Source organism: Delphinus delphis, chromosome 2, assembly GCF_949987515.2.
Source record: "Delphinus delphis chromosome 2, mDelDel1.2, whole genome shotgun sequence".
NCBI lineage: Eukaryota > Metazoa > Chordata > Mammalia > Artiodactyla > Delphinidae > Delphinus > Delphinus delphis.
Genome location: NC_082684.1, coordinates 15,550,249 through 15,569,219, shown reverse-complemented (window position 1 = coordinate 15,569,219; position 18,971 = coordinate 15,550,249). Strand labels below are relative to the sequence as shown.

Genomic DNA, 18,971 nt, shown 5'->3' with positions numbered 1-18,971 from the left:
TTTCCTATGGGAATCCTGGAAGTAAGAGAGCTCCTATACCCACTTTACTCTAAAGGTATCAGCTAACTCCTGGTAAGCCTAATTTTTGTTCTTCAGGCTAAAGAGGAATAGGAGATAAAGTTTAGGGCCTGCCCAAGGTAGGGATTTGAATTGCAGACATTTGACTAAAGCAGTAACTCCTCAGACTAAGGGAGAACAAGAAACCATCCCTTTTCAAAGAAAGGGGCAGTGATGCATGAAGGGGAAAAAAATCCTCCTGAAAATATGTAGCCACAAACAACCTTCACATGGTTGTAGGGCCTATGTCCACATGAATCATGAATCCTTCAAATGAAAAATTTCATTCAGAGTGGTCCTAAGGGTTGCAGAGTTTTCAAGCATTTTCAACTATGTGGCACAGGCAAATATAAATCCTATATGGAGGACTGATACATCAATCCATCCCTCGAAGAATTCCTACAAGTAGCAAGTCAATAAAAAATAAAACAAACAACCCCCACACCCAATAACCAGAGGGAATAAGGGACCATGAGTGAGAATCAGCAAGTCACCAGAAACAGAACAATCAGTCTTGAAAAGTATCAGACATTGGAATTATCAGATAATATAAAATAAGCTTAATATGAGTAGAGAAATAAAATTAAGGCTTCAAAATATCTTCATATGAGACAAGAATGGGAGACCATAAAAAGTATCCCAGCAAATTTAAGGAAGCAAACAATTTCTAGAAGTGAAAAATAAATGAAATTAAAAATTCAGTGGAAAAAAGAAAAAAATACCTCAGTGGAAGAGTTATATAGGAGATTAGAGGGAGATGAAGAGACTGAGCTGAAAAGAGGGGACAGTGAGATGAGAAGTATGAGAGAGGTTAGGAAACATGAAAGATGGCCTTTGGTCATGAAGGAGTATTAGGGTCTGAACTTGCCCCCCTGCCATAAACAACTAGAAAACTGTACAAAATATATAAAACAAATATTTTTGGACATTCTTAACAGGAAGTGAAGCACTGTAAACCGTGAATGAGGGGGAAGCAAACAAGGTAAGTTCTGCAATTGCCCCAGCCTTCATTTAGGTGGCATTTTCCAGACTATAGCACAGAAAGGTGGAAGCCAAACAGAGCCCAGAAGACTTGCTGATTTGAGAAGACAGAGCCTGAAGTTCAGAGAGGCCAAGATGGCTAGAATTTGCAGAGCAGAAAAAGAACTCTAGAAAATCTGTTTATGGGTCCCCTTGAGAACACCAGTTCTTGCATGTATAAGGTGAAATCCATGAGGCCATGCAAAGAACAATTACTGGGGAGCTAAAGCCAAACAATTCCCAGAGATCATAAAGGGTCAGGATCACTCAAATTCCCAATAGCAAGAATGGAGGTATATCCTCGAATTCACCGTGTATTCAGTAGAGATTCCAGGAGGGTCACACCATAGTAGTGAAGTTAAACCAGTGGTCCTAGAGGAAAAGCTACTCTAGCCTTGACCAAAAAAAGCTTGAAAGCAAGCTTTTCAAAAGGACCAAACTGATCGACAAGGAACTTAGCTACCTACAAAAACAATGTCCAACATGCTTTAAAGGGATACAACAAAATCCAGCATTCAGAATGTAATATACACAATGTCCAGCATCCAATAAAAAAAATTACTGAACATGTTAAAAAAGAGGAAAATGTGACCAATAACCAGGAGAAAAATCAGTTAATAGAAACAGACCCAAGAATCACAGAAATGATTAAAATTAGAAGATATTGGCTGTTAAGATGGAAATGTTCAAGATGCTCCAGAATTATTTTAAAACAAACACATAAAGAATAAAAAGAGAAATGGAAGATATAAAAGAAAAACATGTTGAACTTTAAATATAAATGTTAAATTATCTGAAATGAAAATTCACTCCAAAGGATTACCAGCATGAAGAAAAATGAATGAAAATGAAGAAAATGAAGAAAAAATAAATGAACTTGAAGACACAGCAACAGAAACTATCAAAAATAAAGCACAGAAGGAAAAAGGGAACAAAGTAACAGAGCCTCAGTTACCTTTAGAAAAATTTCAAGGGGTCTAACGTACAGGTAATTGTGATTCTAAAAGGAGAAGAAAGATGGAAGAAAAGAAAAACAAAACTGAAGAAATAATGGCCAAAACTTTCTCAATTTGATAAAAAACATAAACCCACAAATCTGAGACGCTCGATAAACTTCAAGCAGGATAAATCACACACACAGAAAAAACACATCCACACACATGGGCATCAAACTGTTGAAACCAGTGCTAAAGAGAAAAACCTTAAAAGTGGCCAAATAAGAGAGAGAATTTTGGTGTGTAAGGACAAAGATTTAAAAATAATCCTGGGCTTCTCATCTGAAGCTATGCATATCAGATGACAATGAATAACCTCTCTAAAGTGCTGAGGGGGAAAAAAGTCAACACAGAATTATATACTTACCAAAAATATCTTTTGAAAACTGGGTCAAAATTAAGTCTTTTTCAAATAAACAAAAGATGAGAAAATTCATCAACAAATCAGCACTATAAGATATGATACCAGAAGTTTCTTCAGGCAGAAGGAAAATGATACCAAAGAGAGACTTAATTTACACATATCAATGAAGAGTACCCAAATGGTAAATATGTAAATAAGACTTTTCTTACTTTTAATTTTCTTTGAAAACTAACTGTTTAAGGAGAAATCACAACAGTTATAATGGAGTTTACAAAGCATGTAAAATGAATGAAAATGAAAGAAGTAAAATGAATGACAACAATAGCACAATAAACAGAAGGAGAAAAAAGAAATAGCAGAATACATATTTTCCCGTATTTTTTCAAAGTGCACAGGAAACCTCATGAAGATCACAAAATTGTGAATTACAAAATAAGCCTAAACAAATTTTTAAAAATTAAAATACAGAGCATGTTCTCTGACAAAGACAGAATGAAATCAGAATAACAGAAAGTTGTGCAGAAAGTCCTCCAAATATCTGGCAACTATCAGTACAATTCTAAGTAACCGCAGAGTTAAAGAAGAAATCACAAGGACCCACCCACAACACGTACTTTGAAAAGCACTGGTTTAGAAGCAGGGGTAGGCAAATTATAACCCTCAGGTCTGTACCCTGCTTTTCGTAAATAAAGTTCTACTGGAACACAGCCACACCTATTCCTTTATAAGGTGTCTATGACTGCTTTCACACTACAATGCAGAACTGGATTAGCTGTGACTCCAGCTACTGGAGTAGCTGAGACTGCATAGCTCAAAAGCTTAAAATATTTACTATCTGACATGTTGTAGAAAGTTTTGCCAATCTCTGGTTTACAGCACAGATTCTGGTACCAGACTGCCTAGGTTTAAATACCAGCTCCATCTCTCACTAACTGGATGACCTTGGGCAGTTATTTAGCCTCTCTGTACCTTAGGTTCCTCACCGCCTAAATAGGGATAATGAAAAAAAACCTCATAGGGTTAACATATATAAAGGAATTAGAAGAGTGCTTGGCATAATTATATAAACGTTTGTTATCATCATCATTATTATTATGTTCCCATAACCATAATTAACTTTAAGAACCCATGCCCTTCACCCATCTGAATGAGAAATGTCATTTAGTACCTAGCTAGAAAGTTTCCACATAGTAAAATTACTATCTAAGTCCCCAAATGGGTAGAATGAATGGCTTGCATAAAAAGATACAGAATATATTTTGTATCTGGCTCTCCATGAAGTCACACTTGCAGAGAGTCCAAATGAACTAGAGGAGATGATTTGCTCCTCCTAAGAGTCTTTAATATTTGGGAACTAGAGAGTAATCAGCAAATATCTAGCTAAAACAAAGATATCTACCTCTCGCTATAGTATACTATGTAGAGATTAAAATTCACAAGACACGTATAAAGTGAGGAACAGTCAGAGAGGCACTGCCCTTTCTATCAATGCCTCTTCTCTCTGGCTAAGTTCATCACACACAAAGTGAACCACAACTGGTCAAAAGCTTTAAAACTCCATGTACCTCAATAGAGCCCCAGAGCATCTGGCTCTGCACAGGCAGTAACAAAATAGACCTGGGAGCACTTCCTCTGTAGCCCTGATAAACATATCATGGCCAAAATCAACCTCCCTAACAACAGGTTAAGTAACAGCAGAGAGGAAAAGATAAAAATAACTAAGCAAATACTACCCACTCTCTTAGCTTTCTATCATTTTTTACTTCATCATCCTTTCTCACAGGTGAGGAAGAGCATAAAGAAAGTTTTCCAGTGAAAGCAATGCTGGAACCATATCTTAGAAGATAGAGACAGTCGGGTAGAAAAATAAGAGAAAATTCACTTAAGGCCAAAGGATACCAAGATCAGACAGCTCATGGTGCTTTCAGGAAAGAGCTAGTACTTTGGTGTGGCTGAGGGGAGGAGTTGCCAATGGGGAAGTGGCAGGAGACAAGACTGGAGAGGTAGGCCAGAAACAGGAGAAAGAATGAGCTTTGTTTTTTAATGAGTTAGAATAAAGAGAGAACTCAGTTTTAAACATGTAATAAATGGTATATCTATACGACATTCAAGGAGAGTATATGGAGGTGAGGAGAGAAGCTGAGGCCACTGTTAACTGACACAGGAGTTAAAGTCATGGATCTAGTAATCACCTAAAGAGAATAAGTGAAGTGAGGGGGGCTGGGGAAAGGAAGGCTACAGACTCCTAGGAACACTGACATTTAAGAAGCAGACAGAAGGAACAGCTCCTTTCAAGATAACTAAGAACTAACAGTCAGATAGGGAGAAAGAAAACCAGATAAAGAAGGCTCTATCCAGCTTCCCAAATTCCTCCCTGATCCTATTCCCAAACAAAATCTTGGTTGTGTCCATTAATTAAACCGCAAGTATAGCTGACCTTGAACAACATAGATTTGAACTTCCTGGGTCCCCTTACACACATATATTTTCCAACAGTAAATACTACAGTACTACAGGTTCACAGTTGGTTGAATCCACAGACGTAGAGGAACCGTGAATACGGAGGGCCGACTACAAGTTATATGCGGATTAACCCCTGTGTTGTTCAAAGGTCAACTGTATTTATTAAAAAGTTCTAGCACACTAAATACTCAAATGAGAAAAGTATCTTAATAGGCACAACTAGACGAATTCCATGAGTTCCTGCAAGTGTGAAACATATTCAAATAATAGACAAACGTAAAAGATTCTAATATGGGGGTGGGGGGGTCCTTGTGATCTCAGTATTTATTAAGTGAGGACTAGTTGTTACAAATGTTACAAAGTAAAAATCACAAATTTTGCAAAATATCCAGGACTTAATGTAGTAAATATTGGTCAATTCATAAAGAAAGCCATCAGAAATGAGGATCTGGCAGAGCAATGGAAGAGATGAAAACTCGAAACTAATACAATAGGCACTTGAGATATGTCTAGATATCAAGAGATTACTAAAAGGTCCTTGGAAAAATCAGTGAACTCCTTTAATATTTTTGCAAATACGACTCTTCATAATCATGTACCAGCATATAATCGACAAAGTTAGGCTAAAAAATTAACATTTTATTCTTAGTTCATTCTATAAATTAGCAGAGTTTTAACTATAACTTAGATTTTGTTAAATATGGGAATGTGTTTTTATAAATTATCATTGTGTTTTCAAGATAAAGTATCAAATTCTCCTCCTCCTACCCCTCTCTACCATTTACTATGAAATTTTAATCTCTGTTTGATGTGGATTTATATAGCCTTTTCATGCCCTAATTATTCTCAATGAGGCAGACTTCCAGTATTAGCATGGATAGTCAATCCATTTAGAAGAAACCCTCTGGGGAAAGAAAATTCAGCATACTACCAACAGGGAGACTCATTCATTGGATAAACCTTAACTGATCATTTACAGTTTCAAATCTAGTAGAAAATGCAAAAATTATACAGTATTTCCTAATTGGTATTTCATAAACAGTTTACAGATATTAGTGAATAAATAGATATGTTCCCAAATATATTTCTTAACTAAAGCATCTTTCATTAACATAATTTCAGAAATACTCTTAACTTAATCTTCAATTGGCAGCAGTTCCTTACAAGTTTTAACTGTACTTAAGATGGATGAATTCCTTCTGAAATATAAACAACCACCTCCTAAGTTCCATGTTTGGGAAGCAGTAGAGCATTGCGGTTAAAAACATGAGCTTTGGAGTGTGACTGACCTGGGTTCCCGCTCTGGCTCCATTTACTAGCTGTGTAACCTGGGGCAAGTTATTTAACCTCTCTAAGTCTCAGTTTCTTTATCTGTAAAATAGAGATAATAATAATATCTATTTCATAGGGCTGTTGTGAGGATTAAATGAGATAATGTAGGCTTAGCACAATGTCTGGCACTTAGTATGTGCTCAATAACTTTTAGCTATTATGTTTTTTATAAGCTTACATTTTAAAGTAGCACATTCTTATGAAGATCTGTGAAAATCAAATGCATGTACCCAAGACTTTTCTTATATGTTGCTTAAAGTAAGCAAAATTTAAAGCTTCAACTAGTAAAAGCCATGGGCATGATTTCTCCTTGTATGTAAGAGAATTTCCTCAGCCATGCAATACACTGCATTTAGAAAGGGCAATTTTAAAATTAAGAAGAAAACATCTATATTTAAAGTATACAGACATTTATAGTTAAACCATTGTGGATATCATAATACCTTTGGTAAATAATTCTAAAAAACAACTTTGTTGGTTTGTTTCATAAAATATAATTTCCTGTGAAGTAAGCAAAGAGTGTTATTCTCTTCCTTTTAAAAAGGAAAATGAAATTTTGATATGAGGACATTAAGGGACTTGAAAAATAACAGAAAAATGGGAAATGAATTAAGGTTCTGGAATTGCCAATCACTGCTACACAGTGGTTCTAAACCTAGAAACACATTTTTTCCCCAAATGAGAGGTTCGAGTTACATCTTTATAGATCTCTTACCGGACTCTAAACAGAAGGTATATTAATCTATGCTACTCAAAGAAGCTATTTCTCAGAGTTGAAAATAAAACATCTACTGGCTGTCATTTTCAAGTGACTAGAACAAAACGTAATCTGTTTCTGTAAAATATAGATCTACAAAATTAATTTTAAGAATTAAAAAGCAGACAACCAAAATTCTTCTAAAAGTTAAAATAATTTTTAAAGTCTAATTTCACTATAAAACTTTTAAAGACTATAAGTTAACTAAAGCTGCAAAACCCAACTTCTTATCACTTCTTAAATATGTTTTAGGTACAACAAGTTCCATGAAAGCACCACAAAAGAGCTGTTGGCTTAATTTTTTAAAAATCGATGACTAGAAGTAAATAATAATTTGCAAATTGATTAGTAAGTGGAACAAAGATTACACCTTTTGTTATGAACTTTGATTTTATATAAAATAGCTCATATTATAAAAACTGCATTATTTTCAATTAAAAATATAATTTTGGGCTCCCCTGGTGGCACAGTGGTTGGGAGTCTGCCTGCCGATGCAGGGGACACGGGTTTGTGCCCCAGTCTGGGAAGATCCCACATGCTGCGGAGCGGCTAGGCCCGTGAGCCATGGCTGCTGAGCCTGCGCGTCCAGAGCCTGTGCTCCACAACAGTGAGAGGCCCGCGTACCGCAAAAAAAAAAATAATAATTTTAATAGAAACCTTTAAAATAACTAAAAATTAAAATGTTTACAGCTCTACTTAGAGAAAGTGAATTTTCCTAAAATATCTTCCATCTTTCCTATTAACATATAATACGTGGAAAAGAGTTACATGTAAAATTTTCAAGAACAACCAGGTAATGTTCCACCGAGTCAGAATCACTTTGGCTCTAATAGTAGTAATTAATTCAACTGAAAAGTTCTTGATACAATGAAATAAAAACTCATTATTATTCTTATTTTTCTTATATATATCTACCACCCACCCCCTCTACCCACCTCCACCTTGAATAAATGCTTTTTGTCAAATGCTTTCCAATTTAATATTTACAGATTTATAATAATTTCTTATAGTATACACTTTAAAAACACAGTTTACAAAAAGAAAAAAAATTATCACATACCTGTCCATCTAAGTCAAATGCTAAGCAAGCTATACCATGTGTATGAACATCCTTTAGAACTGATATGGTCTGCACAGTGTATGAATCCCAAACACAGATATAAGGCTCTTTCCCAACTTGTCCTGTTGCCACCAATACTCGTTCAGGATGCAATGCAAGGCTGCAAAATAAATAAATAAACAGATTTAAAACTGCTTACAGAGCTGTTATATCAATGTGAAAATTAGACTTTAGTTACTTATTTACTTAAAATAATTTGGCCTTAAAATAACTTCCATAAAAATCAATCTTAAGAGTTACTACTTCAGTGGTATATGTAATAAACAATTATGATAGACTTCATAATCTTGTAATATGATATAGTGTGTGTAAACTTTTCAAAAAAAGAATTCTCACAAGTAGTCAACTGAACCACAGCAATGAATCAGTAGCAACCCTACCACGTGCCAACTTCTCATCTGGTATTCATCTCATCTGTTTCAAGCCCTCTCTCCCATTTACTCTTTTATTGTATAAAGTTAGACCAAATGTTAGTGTCCAAAAATAGCACTGAGTAGCCCTCCTATTATAACATTAATATTAAATTACAAATCCCATTTAAAAAAACAGAAAGGTCACCCATAATTCACAGAAAGTAGTCTGTAAGTCTTTAAAAACAAGACAAAGACCAAATAGTTGGTAATGGTTTATGTACATCAGTAGAAGGCAAGCAATGAATATAAATTTCTCCTTGATAAATTATTCCACAAGTATATTTAGATGATCAAATTCTCCTTTGGGAGAAAAAAAAAATCACTCCGAGCATCAGGGTGGAAGATGAACTGAAAGAGGGAAAAGTTAGGAGGGCATTAAAACAGAATTAACAGGTTTGATGTACAGAGTAACAGAAAGGGAACAGTCTAAGATGACTCTTGGGTTTTTGGCTTGGGCATCTGGATGGCCTGGAGTGGTATCATCAAGTCAGGGAATACTAAGTGAGAAATTATGGAGAGAAAAGGTAAGCAGGAATGGAAGGTTGGTTCAACATATTAAAATCAACCAATGTAATAAGTATATCATGTTAATAATAACACCCAAACCCCCACACATGTTCATCTCAATAGATGCAGAAAAAGCATTTGACAAAAATCTAACCTCTTTCATAGTAAAAAACACAACAAACTAGGAATTGAAGAGAATTTCCTCAACCTGAAAGGGCATCTATGAAAATGCACAGCTAATATCACATTTAATTGTGAAAGCCTGAAAGTTCCCACTATAAGTACAGAAACAAGACAAGGATGTCAGCTCTTGCCACTTCCCTTCAACATGATACTGGATATTTTAGCCAGGACAATTAGGCAAGGAAAAGAAATAAAAGAGAGAAGTAAAACTATCTCTACTTGCAAATGACATAATCTCATACATAGGAAACCCTAAGGAATCCACAAACAACAACAGAATAAATCCCAAGGAGAGCTAATAAATGAGTTCAGCAAGGCTGAAGGACATAAGATCAATATAAAAATACAAATTGTATTTCTATACACTAGCAACAATCTGAAAATTAAATCAAGAAAACAATTCCACTTATAACAGCATCAAGAAGAACGAAACACTTAGGAATAAATTAAACAAAAAGGTACAAGACTTATATACTAAAAACTACACAATACCATTAAAGAAATGTTAAGAAACTAAATAAATGGAAAGAAATCTCGTGTTCTTGGAGGGCCATATTGTTAAGATGGTATTACTTCCCAAACTGATCTACAGAGTCAACACAATCCCTGCCAAAACACTAGTTACCTTTCTTGAAGAAATTGACAAGCTGATTCTAAAACTCAGAACAGTAAAAACAATCTTGCAAAAGAACAAAATTGGAAGACTCACACATACCAATTTCAAAACTTACTACAAAACCACAGTAATCAAGACAGTATGGCACTGGCATAAAAACAGACATGCTGATCAATGGAACAGAATTGAGAGTCCAAAAGTAAACTGATATATTTATGGTCAATTGCCTTTGCATTAATAAGAAAGGTCTTTTCAATAGATGGTGCTGGACATCTGAATATCTAGAATGAATCTGGACCCATACCTCAAACCATATACAAAAATCCACTCAAAATATAAAAGCCAAAACATAGGCATAAATCTTACTTAATTTGGATGAAACAAAGGTGTCCTTAGATCTGACACCAAAAGCAGAAGTGATAAAAGAAAAAACAGATAACATGGACTTCATTAAAATTAAAAACTTCTGTGCTTCAAAGGACAACCATCAAGAACATAAAAACACAACCCACAGAATGGGAGAAAATATTTGCAAAGCATATATCTGATAAAGGACTTGCATCCAGAATAAAAAAAAAAAAAAACAACCACTCAACAACAAAACCACAAACAACCCTATTTTTTATGTGGACAAAGGATTTGAATAAACATTTCCCCCAAGGAAATTACCAGTAATGAAACTCCCAACAAGCAAAAGCCCATCACCAGATAGCTTCACAGGTGACTTCTACCAAACATTTAGATGAGAGTTAACACCTATCCTTATCAAGCTATTCCAAAGAATTGAAGAGGAAGGAATACTTCCTGAACTCATTCTATGAGGCCAGCATCACCCTGATAGCAAAACCAGACAAAGATATGACTAAACAAGAAAATTACAGCTCAATATCACTGAAAAGCATAGATGCAAAAAATCCTTAACAAAATATTAGCAAACCATGATCAAGTGGGATTTATCCCAGCGATGCAAGGATTTTTCATTACCTGCAAATCAATCAGTGTGATACACCACATTAACAAAATGAAGAATAAAACCCATATGATCATCTCAAAAGATGCAGAAAAAGCTTTTGACAAAAATTTAACATCCATTTATGACAAAAACTCCAAGAAAGTGGGCATAGAGAGAACATACCTCAACATAATAAAGGCCAGATATGACAAACTGACAAATAATATTATACTCAATGGTAAAAGCTGAAAGCATTTCCCCTAAGATCAGGAACAAGACAAGGATGCCCACTCTTACCACTTTTATTCAACATAGTAATGGAAGTCCTAGCCACAGCACTCAGACAAGAAAAAGAAATAAAAGGAATCCAAATTGGAAAACAAGAAGTAAAACTTCACTGTTTGCAGATGACATGATACTACACATGGAAAATATTAAAGATGCTACCAGAAAACTACTAGAGCTCATCAATGAATTCGATAAAGTTGCAGGATACAAATTAACATACAGAAACCTGTTGCATTTCTATACACTAACAACGAAGTATCAAATAGAGAAATTAAGGAAACAATCCCATTCATCATCGCATCAAAAAGAATAAAATACCTAGGAATAAACCTACCTAAGTAGGTAAAAGACCTGTACTTAGAACTATAAAACAGTGATGAAAGAAACTGAAGATGACACAAATAGATAGAAAGAGATACCACGTTCATGGACTAGAAAAATCAATATTGTTAAAATGATTATACTATCCAAGGCATTCCACAGATTTAATGCAATCCCTATCAAAATACCAATGGCATTTTTCACAGAACTAAAACAAATAATTTTAAAATTTGTATGGAGACACAAAAGACCCTAAATAACCAAAACCATCTTGAGAAAGAATAGAGCTGGAGGAGTCAGACTCCCTGACTTAAAACTATAGTACAAGTTAAAGTAATCAAATCAGTATGGTACTGGCACAAAAACTGGCACAAATCAGTATGGTACTGGTGGGATTTGTGCACAGATCAATGGAACAGAATAGAGAGCCCAGAAATAAACACATGCACTTACAGTCAATTAATCTATGACAAAGGAGGCAAGAATATACAATGGAGAAAAGACAGTCTCTTCAATAAGTGGTGCTAGGAAAAACTGGACAGCTGCATGTAAAAGAATGAAATTAGAACATTCTCTAACACCATATACAAAATAAACTGAAATGGATTAAAGACCTAAATGTAAGACTAGATACCATAAAACTCCTAGAGAAAAACATAGAACACTCTGACATAAATCGCTGCAGTATATTTTTGGATCCATCTCCTAAAACAAAGGAAATAAAAGCAAAAATAAATAAATGGACTGTACACCTGAAACTAACACAACATTGTAAATCAACTGTATTCCAATAAAAAATTTTTTAATTAAATAAAAAAAGGAACCTAATTAAACTTAAAAGCTTTTGCACAGCACAGGAAACCACTGACAAAACAAAAAGACAACCTACTGAATGGGTGAAAATATTTGCAAATTATATGACTGATAAGGGGATAATATCCAAAATATATAAACTTAACATTAAAAACAAACAAACAACCCCATCAAAATATGGGCAGAAGACCTGAATAGACATTTTTCCAAAGACGACATTCAGATGGCCAACAGACACATGTAAAGATGCTCAACACTGTTAATCATCAGAGAAATGCAAATTAAAACCACAGTGAGGTACCACCTCATACTGGTCAGAACGGCTATCATCAAAAACAACACAACAGGGCTTCCCTGGTGGCACAGTGGTTGAGAGTCCGCCTGCTAATGCAGGCGACGTGGGTTCGTGCCCCGGTCCGGGAAGATCCCACATGCTGCGGAGCGGCTGGGCCCATGAGCCATGGCCGCTGAGCCTGCGCGTCCGGACCCTGTGCTCCGCAATGGGAGAGGCCGCAGCAGTGAGAGGCCTGTGTACCACAAAAAACAAACAAACAACACAACAAATATCGGCAAGGATGTGGAGAAAAGGGAACCCTCGTACACTGTGGGTCAGAATGTAAATTGGTGCAGCCACTGTGGAAAACAATTTGGTGGTTTCTCAAAAAACTACAAATAAACTACTGTATGACTCAGCAATTCTTCTCCTGGGTATATATCCAAAAAAACCAAAAATATTAATTCAAAAAGATACATGTACCCCAATGTTCACATAGCAGCGTTATTTACAATTGCCAAGATATGGAAGCAACCTAAGTGTCCATTAACAGAAGAGGTGTTTTATACACACACACACACACACACACACACACACACACACACACACACATACACAATGGAATACTACTCAGCCATAAAACAGAGTGAAATTTTGCCATTTGCAGCAACATGGATGGACTTGGAGGGCATTTTGCTAAGTGAAGTAAGTCAGACAAAGACAGACAAATACTGACTGTATATCACTTACATGCAGAATCTAAAAAATACAACAAACTAGTGAGTATAACAAAAAAGAAGCAGACTCACAGATATAGAGAACAAACTAGTGGTTACCAGAGGGGAGAGGGAGGTGGGGAGGGGGAATATAAGGGTTGAGGATTAAAAGGTACAAACTATTAGGTATAAAATAAGCTACAAGACACGGGGAATATAGCCAATGTTTTATAATAACTATAGAATATAACCTTTAAAAACAAAACCCCATGAGTTCATACTGATACCTCCAATTTTATTTTATTTATTTTTTTAACATCTTTATTAGAGTATAATTGCTTTACAATGATGTGTTAGTTTCTGCTTTGTAACAAAGTGAATCAGTTATACATACACATATGTCCCCATTTCTCTTCCCTCTTGCGTCTCCCTCCCTCCCACCCTCCGTATCCCACCCCTCTAGGTGGTCACAAAGCACGGAGCTAACCTCCCTGTGCTATGCGGCTACTTCCCACTAGCTATCTATTTTACATTTGGTAGTGTATATATGTCCATGCCACTCTCTCATTTTGTCCCAGCTTACCCTTCACCCTCCCCATATCCTCAAGTCCATTCTCTAGCAGGTCTGCATCTTTATTCCCATCTCGCCCCTAGGTTCTTCCGACCATTTTTTTTCTTTTAGATTCCATATATATGTGTTAGCATACGGTATTCGTTTTTCTCTTTCTGACTTACTTCACTCTGTATGACAGTCTCTAGGTCCATCCACCTCACTACAAATAACTCAGTTTTGTTCCTTTTTATAGCTGAGTAATATTCCATTGTATATATGTGCCACATCTTCTTTATCCGTTCATCTGTTGATGGACACTTAGGTTGCTTCCATGTCCTAGCTATTGTAAATAGAGCTGCAATTAACATTTTGGTACATGACTCTTTTTGAATTATGGTTTTCTCAGGGTATATGCCCAGTAGTGGGATTGCTGGGTCGTATGGTAGTTCCATTTTTAGTTTTTTAAGGAACCTCCATACTGTTCTCCATTGTGGTTGTATCAAGTTACATTTGCACCAACAGTGCAAGAGGGTTCCCTTTTATCCACACCCTCTCCAGCATTTATTGTTTGTAGATTTTTTGATGATGGCCATTCTGACCGCTGTGAGATGATATCTCAATACCTCCGATTTTAATCCAAAACCACAGGGTTCATTTAATAAGGTATGCCTGTAAATAAGGTTCTTTCCTTATTTACAGGCATACCTTGTTGTACTGTGCTTCATCGATAGTGCGTTTTTTACACATTGAAGGTCTGTGGCAACCCTGCATCGTGTTAAGTCTATCAGTGCCATTTTTCCAACAGCATTTGCTCTCTTTGTGTTTCTGTATCACATTTTGGCAATTCTCATAATATTTCAAACTTTTTCATTATTATATGTTTGTTATGGTGGTCTGTGATCAGCAATCTTTGATATTACTACTATGACTCACTGAAGACTCAGATAATGGTTAGCGTTTTTAGCAATAAATTATTTTTAAATTAAGGTATGTACATTGTCTCTTTAGACACATGCTATCACAGACTTAGACTACAGTATAGTATAAACATAACTTTTATATGCACTGGGAACTAAAAAATTCGTATGACTAACTGCTGCTGTTTTCGCTTTAGCAGTGGTCTGGAACTGAACCTGCAGTATCTCTGAAGTATACCTGTATAATTTCTTCCTCCAAGAGTGGAAGGCTTATTAGGCTCTCATAATCTGAAGTCTATTTATTTATTTAATTTTAGTATATATAAAGCTGTTTCAGAATTGCTAGCCCTGTGAGAAACAATTTTACTAACCAGATTATAGCATTATCTACAGTTATCTTTGTCTTCATTCTTATAGTATTCAGTCCAGATATTTTTTCAGATTTTTAGGTTAAGCTTCTCCCTGTAAAGCCCAGCAGTGGAGAGGAGAAAGCTTGTGAAACTGTGGTTGGAATTTGTTTTTCTATTTTTACTTATAGTTATTTTTTCAGTTTTGGTATTCTCTGTTTAAATAATGGTGAGACTAGGGTTTTGCATAGAAACATCATAGTTGTGAAGTGAATTCTGCATTGTTTAGGGAAAAGATTCTGTGAGGTTACTACATACCTGCCTCTGTTCTCAGTTACCTGGAAGTTTGAAAAGTTTTAAATTTAATGAGGCTCAATTCATAATTTTCCTTTCTGGAAGTCACACTTTTTATGCCCTATTTCCTATACTTCTTCTCAGAAATATTATAGTGTTAGCTTTTACATTTAAGATATATGGCTCAATTTGAGTTAAATTCTGTATATGGTGAAATATAGCTAAGGTTCACTTTGTTCCACATATGGATATTTAACTGTTTTCAACATTACTTGTTGAAAAGACTATTTTTTGAGCATATTTTATATGCTCACAGAAATCATCCAGTAGAAAAATCATCAAAAACATTGATACAGGAGACAGAGAGAATTTCTGGAACAGGGAAAAAAGGGTGGGATTTGTGCACAAGTAGAGGGATTAATGTGAGGAAGGAGCTGCATGTATTGCTGATGGATGGGGGGAATCTGAAAGTTCTCTTCTGATAGCTCCAAGTTTCTTAATGAGAAAGAAAGCAGGAGTGTTTTTCCAAAAATCTTGAAGCTAACTTAATATATTAGAGTTAAGTTTTATCCCACATATTGCCTACTAAATTGCAGAACATATGGGGTACTCAACAATGCTACAGATTGATTTGGGAGAAAGATGGTAGAAGTAACCATTTCAAGGCGTATTCCTAGCCTAAAACGTAGGTGACTACCCATCCATATTGTGACATCATCATTTGAAATACATGGAAAGAACAGATTCCTTTTAAGTTCCTTTTCCTATTACTATTCCTGAATATTAGAAATTAGGTAAGAGCACTGTCATCAGATCTGACAATCACATAAGTTATTTTAAGCATTTAATCTCTAAATTTATCATAACTATAAAGTAGTAACACAATAAACAAACATAAAGGGGGCTGTCTCCTTCAAGACAGTTATTTTCATATATTTCCCTTCTTATACACAATTGTGCATCAGTTTCTTTAAATTTATGCTCACAAATCTTAAATGTGCATTTTTACACTGTAACATAGTCCTTTTAAACCCTTAGCTGATAAATTTTGTGTTTTCCTCTCAACCTCCAAGCTCCTCATGAGCACAGTCCTCCACCATCAACTTCCTCCTTTGCAGCTGATAAAGCTGCCTTGTACTCAATGAATAAATATAGATGGAATTAGAGAAGATTACTTTGCCCTCAACAAATTCACTAACCTAAGTGCAACAGTTACAGCTGACTCTGCCCTCCCTCTTGTAAAATGGAAGAAACGTCTCTAACCCACACACTCTGCACTTGTGCTCTGGATCCCGTTCTCTTTACTTTCAAGTAAAGGAAACTTATTTACTTTATTCCTAGAGCTATGTTTTCTGGAATTATTGCTTCCGCACTACTGAGTCATTCCTATTAACACTCAAATATACTTAGTGAAAAACACTCCCTTGACCCTTCACAGTAAAACGCCTCAAAAGAGTTGTCTCAATTTTTCCACTCCCTTTACTTTCTCCACATATTCCAACTAAGCTTCCACCACTTCTCCTTCACTAAAATAGTTGTTTTCAAGGTCATGTGTGACCCTGTCAAATCTAATGGTCAACTGTATGTCCTTATTTTCCAACACTTTTCAACGGTATTTAACACAAATGACCACTCTTTCCTTTTTAGAAACACTTTCTTCTCTAGGCTTTCCTGATTCCATAATCTATTAACCCACCCTTCTCTGTCTCGTTTGCTAGGCCCTATCTTCCACACCCAACCTCTCAATGCGAAAGTGTCTGAGGGCCTTGTCTTGGCTGTCTTCCCTTCCTTTCCCAGCTGATTTCATCCAATCCCATGACTTTAAAAGCACATATATAGTGATAACACCCAAATCTATATCTCCAGCCAACAGCAACAGATGTGTCATGGGCAACTCACATTTAACACATCCAGCATTTTTTTCCTCCTTAATTACCCCCCAATCCACTTCTCATCTTAGTAAATGGCATCACTATCCGCTCAGTTGCTCAGACCAAGAATCTAAATTTAATTCTCACCACCTCTCTCTTTCTTATTATTCATCACACACATTCTATTAGCCTGTCCTATTGACTCTATCATCACCCTCATCTTCTCTGCTACAACCCTAATCTGAGCCACCTGCCCTTCTTCCTCTATTGCTCCCCTTTAGGGTCTTCTTAACATAGCCAGAGTGATCTTTTAAAAGAATATAAATTTCACCTAGTTAAAATCCCCCAACAGCTTCCTATTACAATTAGACTAAAATCCAAACTATCTAACTTGGCACTTACAAGGCTCTACAAGATATACCCTCACCTACTTCTCAAACCTCAATTTCTACTATTCTCCCTTTTGTTCACCACACTCCAGCCACACCGGCCTTTCTGTCCCTTGAAAAGGCCAAACTCATTATACTCGCAAGGTCTTTGTCTAGAATGATCTCCCAAATCTTGCGTCGTTCATATCATTCATGCTTCAGGTCAATGTAACTTGCTTAGAGAAACCTTCCTAGTCATCCTAACATATTCTACTCCATTACCCTATTTTATATGTAGTTATCACTGTCTAAAATTACTATCGTGCACTTATTATCTTACTCTCCTCCACTAGAATGTGTACTTCATTAGGACAGAGGATTCCCCTTTTTCTTCATATTATACCCTAAGCGCCTCGAACAATAATGAGCACACAGCAGGTATTCAATCAGTATTTTTTAACTGAATTTCCAAAGGAGCTGCTAGTGTTAAAAGAAATTTTTAAAAATGAAATAATCCTCAATACAGAAAAATCCTTATGTAGCTTTTTTGTTCTTGAATCCTTACTTATAACAGTAAAAACCTGAAAACCACCTAAATGTCCAACATTTAGAAATGGTTAAATAATTATGGTACAATCACAGGATGGACTCTCATGCAGTCATTAAAAATGTGATTTTTCACAGTACTGGAGAAAAGTTATGCTATAATGTTAAATAAAAAGCAGAGAATCCAAGATTTTACATATAATGTAACCTTAATTACTTTAGAATACATGTATCAGACACAATCTGCCAAACTCTCACAAGAAGAAATCGATGATCTCAATAGGCCTGTATCTATAAGTTGAATCAATAATTAATAACCTTGAAAACAGAAAGCATCAGGCTCAGATGGGTTCACTGGTAAATCCTACCAAACATTTAAGGAAGAAATTATACCAATTCTCTATAATCTCTTTCAGAGAACAAAAGCAGGGGGAATGCTTCCTAACTCATTTTATGTGGCCAGCATTACCCTAATACTATAAAACCAGATAAAGACATCACAAGAAAAGAAAACCACACATTAGTACTTCTCATAAACATAGATGCAAAAATCTTCAACAAAATATTAGTAAATCGAATTTTAAAAAGTATAAAAAGAATTATACACGACAACTATGTGGAATTTATCCCAGGTATGATTAAAAAATCAATTGATGTGGTCCATCATATTGATGGACTAAAATAAAAATCACACAATCATATCAATATATGCAGAAAAGGCATCTGACAAATGCCAATACCCATTCATGATAAAAACTCAAGGGAAACCAGGAATACAGAACTTCATATCAACCTTATGAAGAGTATCTACAAAAACCCCACAGCTAACATCATATTTCATGGTGAGAAACTCTTTCCCACAAAGATCAGGTGCAAGTCATGAA

The 18,971-nt window shown here is 35.5% G+C and overlaps 1 protein-coding gene across 4 annotated transcripts in view; it reads right to left on the bottom strand.

The window, feature by feature from the left end:
- The window catches only part of EML5 (EMAP like 5), a 160,773-nt gene that overhangs the window by 120,675 nt on the left and 21,127 nt on the right, over nt 1–18,971 (bottom strand). For all 4 annotated transcript variants that reach the window (XM_060003358.1, XM_060003357.1, XM_060003356.1 and 1 more), the window contains exon 2: nt 8,049–8,208. In XM_060003358.1, the coding sequence (XP_059859341.1) occupies nt 8,049–8,208 (160 nt within the window). The remainder of the gene's footprint in view (nt 1–8,048; nt 8,209–18,971) is intronic.